Source organism: Carya illinoinensis, chromosome 8, assembly GCF_018687715.1.
Source record: "Carya illinoinensis cultivar Pawnee chromosome 8, C.illinoinensisPawnee_v1, whole genome shotgun sequence".
Lineage (NCBI taxonomy): Eukaryota > Viridiplantae > Streptophyta > Magnoliopsida > Fagales > Juglandaceae > Carya > Carya illinoinensis.
Window position 1 is genome coordinate 9,662,160 of NC_056759.1, and position 3,014 is coordinate 9,665,173.

Sequence of the window (3,014 nt, forward strand, 5' to 3'; positions counted from 1 at the left end):
TACAATTTCAGATATAATATTATATGTATTGAGTCACAGTACCATTTTATCATTATTTTTTTTAATTTAAATTTTAAGATTTTTCTTAACTTTTAAGATTTTCACAACTTTAAGCGTAACCACGTATAGTTTTATAAGTAAAATTATAAATATAAATAGCATTTTCCTTTGCATATTAATCTCTCGAACTTAAAGTTCTCAATTTCTTGTTCGGATATGAGGGGATTTGACTGGTTTGTATTCAATTGAGATGAGATAATATGCTTTTAGATAAAAATTGAAAAAAATATTGTTAGAATATTATTTTTTAATATTATTATTATTTTAAAATTTGAAAAAATTGAGTTGTTTATTATATTTTGTATGTGAATTTAAAAATATTGTAATGATAAGATAAAATGAGATGATTTTCAAATCTAAATGGGGCCTAATCCCACAACAACTATTGAATCTGAAATTATTGGAAACCTGATCAAGGAAGTTGACAAATCAAGATAGCATTTGAATATAGTCTCTTATTCATAGGACCGTTACATATCTTATTCATAGCATACCATTACATATCTTATTCATAGGACCGTCCACAGTATATATATTGAGAGTTACGGGCGGCCATACTCGTAGTTCTTTCACTACTTCTTGGGGGCAAGGTTTGCTTTGATTTCGTCAACCACCTTGCCATCCACCTGGAAGGCTATCTCCAACACATCGTCCGGCACCGGTGGTGACGCAGCGAAAAGTGATGTGGCAATGACTTGGGTGCCCGGCAGTTGGCCATTGAAGCCCGAGATCACAGAAGCAGGCTTGTCGCCAACGTTCTTCTGAAAATGGACCAGTCCCCTGGGGAACACAAAGATCTCACCTTCCTTGATGGTCTTGGAGATGAGCTTGTCTGCTGTGGTGATGAAGCCTACAAACAGCTCGCCTTCCAGAGTGAATATGGTCTCGGTGGCTCGCGGGTGAGTGTGAGGAGGGTTGAGTCCACCGGGTGCATAGTCAATGCGCGCCAACGACACGCCGAGCGTATTAAGGCCTGGAACCTGTCGGAAATATGCCGTTAAAGCAAATTGTAATTTCCACATTTTGCATTAAATAAAATTGTCTAAATGAACAGAACCTGCATAACATTGGCTGTCGTTACGTTTGAACCAAACGAGTTGTTGATGAGCGCTGGCGCAGCCAGGCCAGCGAAGGTGAAATCTGCTGCTGTGACTTCTGCATCGTCCTTGCATACAAACCCGTTCACCTTTATCTCTGTTGCTCGAATGACAAGGAAAATAAGAGAGCATTCCATCCAAAGAACAATCCGGACAATATGTAAAGTTGGTCTAGGAACTTAAAATGAATCACATACTTGACTTTAGATCGGCAACGCAGAGATCCTGAAGGGGGTCAGGATCGTATGCCACAGAGCTGGAGATTGCAGCAAAGATGAACAGACATGCAAGAACGTTTGCCACCATGATTGGAAATGACTTGAAAGGAGATTGAAGTATTAGTTAAAATAATATAAGAAACGGATTAGAATGCTTGGTTCGAATATGGAGAAAGAACAGCCTGCTACTCTATTTATATACACATCTAACACTGGTGATCATAAATAACAGGGTTCCAACTTAAATTCGAAGCAATTTCCCAATGAAGACGTAAACAGAAACTATTTTCTATTGGTTTGAATGGGTGAAAGAAGTTGGTGAAGAAGAAAGCCAGTAGAAATTAACGTTTTTGGGCACCTTTTTGCTGATATGTGTCTTTGTTAAACATTAACACAAATCAAATCAATGGGGCTTGGAAAAGCTTCATGCCTGCCTGGCTAAATAGCGTACATTTCTCGCTATTCAAGATAGAACTTTAAAGTGAGACATAACTTGAAACCAAAAAAATCATTTCCAATTCAATGAGATGTGGTTGCAGATTGATGATAAGGTGACAAACAAAGACAGAAAATTTCGAAAAATCCTGCACAACTTGCTGAAGATGGTTGCATACACTAGAGAAAAAATCAATGTGAAATTGATACAGTATGTGAGATTTTCAGATGGTCAAAACTATTAACAACTTAGATGGTTCTTCTCTAAGGTGTAGAGAAAAAGATATACACATAAGATGGGTCGTACATTACTTATCAAGCATTTGATTTTGTTCTAAAAATTCAATCGAGAAGTTATAATGTTAGAGGCTGATTTGTTGTATTTATCTCTCTACACTCTAAGCTGTATAGAAACTTTTAAAAGATCCAAACCGGATGCTTTTAGTTCACCTATAAGTTTCCCCACTGGATCTAACTTTTGTATATAATCAAGCCAACAGAGTTGTTAAATGGGGACCCCTTTTCTGCAATTGTTGGAAGTGAGCTCACAGAGAGAGGCATAACCATACAAGTATTATTAACAGAATAGTAAATTACGGTGATAATCGACTTTTTTATAAAAATTCTTTGTGAGATGTCGTAAATTGTAATATTAGATACAATCTTAGATATGTAGATTTTGCATTTACTTATTTTTTAACGGAATTGCACGGCGATTGTACATTATATGATTGTAAATATCATTTACGAGATAGTGGAAAGGATTGGAATGTAATTTATATCATTATTCCACCTGAATATAGCATCATAGCATTCAAAAATATCATACCCATGAAGAAGAAAAAGGTAAAAAGTGATAATTCCTTCGAGAGGTGAAGAAAAATGTGATGAATAACAGAGGAGATTCTTTTGAGAGCGAGAGAGAGGAGACCTTATCATGACGATGAAAACAGAGTCCTAAAGTCTATTTTTAATATATATATATCCACTACAACCAACAATTGAGATTCGTGCCTTGCCAACTGCTATGTCAACTAAATAATGCATACTACCCAATAAAGAGAGAAGGCAGTTGGAGAGAAATTTAGGAGTGTACAGTATTTTTACAACTCTTTATATGATTATATTATAAAATAAAAATATTTATTTAATGTAATGTTATTTTATAAATTATTTATACAAATAAAGAAAATAGAAAAACATC

General features: G+C 35.2%; 1 protein-coding gene across 1 annotated transcript; it reads right to left on the bottom strand.

Moving 5' to 3' along the window:
• Positions 1-495: 495 nt before the first annotated feature.
• On the bottom strand, positions 496-1,553 carry LOC122318030 (germin-like protein subfamily 2 member 4). Its single transcript, XM_043135155.1, has 3 exons — positions 1,355-1,553; positions 1,118-1,254; positions 496-1,040 (listed from the first exon to the last, which is right to left on the bottom strand). Exons 1-3 carry the CDS (start codon positions 1,461-1,463, stop codon positions 633-635), a joined length of 654 nt encoding a protein of 217 aa, XP_042991089.1. The 5' UTR covers positions 1,464-1,553; the 3' UTR covers positions 496-632.
• Between the last annotated feature and the right edge of the window lie 1,461 nt (positions 1,554-3,014).

Bases quoted from the DNA above. Each gene is read 5' to 3' on its own strand.
- LOC122318030 (XM_043135155.1), bottom strand. From the start codon at position 1,463: ATGGTGGCAAACGTTCTTGCATGTCTGTTCATCTTTGCTGCAATCTCC. The intron at 1,255-1,354 runs GTATGTGATTCA...TTCGAGCAACAG, and splicing joins CGTTGCCGATCTAAAGTCAA to AGATAAAGGTGAACGGGTTT. The intron at 1,041-1,117 runs GTTCTGTTCATT...TATTTCCGACAG, and splicing joins CGACAGCCAATGTTATGCAG to GTTCCAGGCCTTAATACGCT.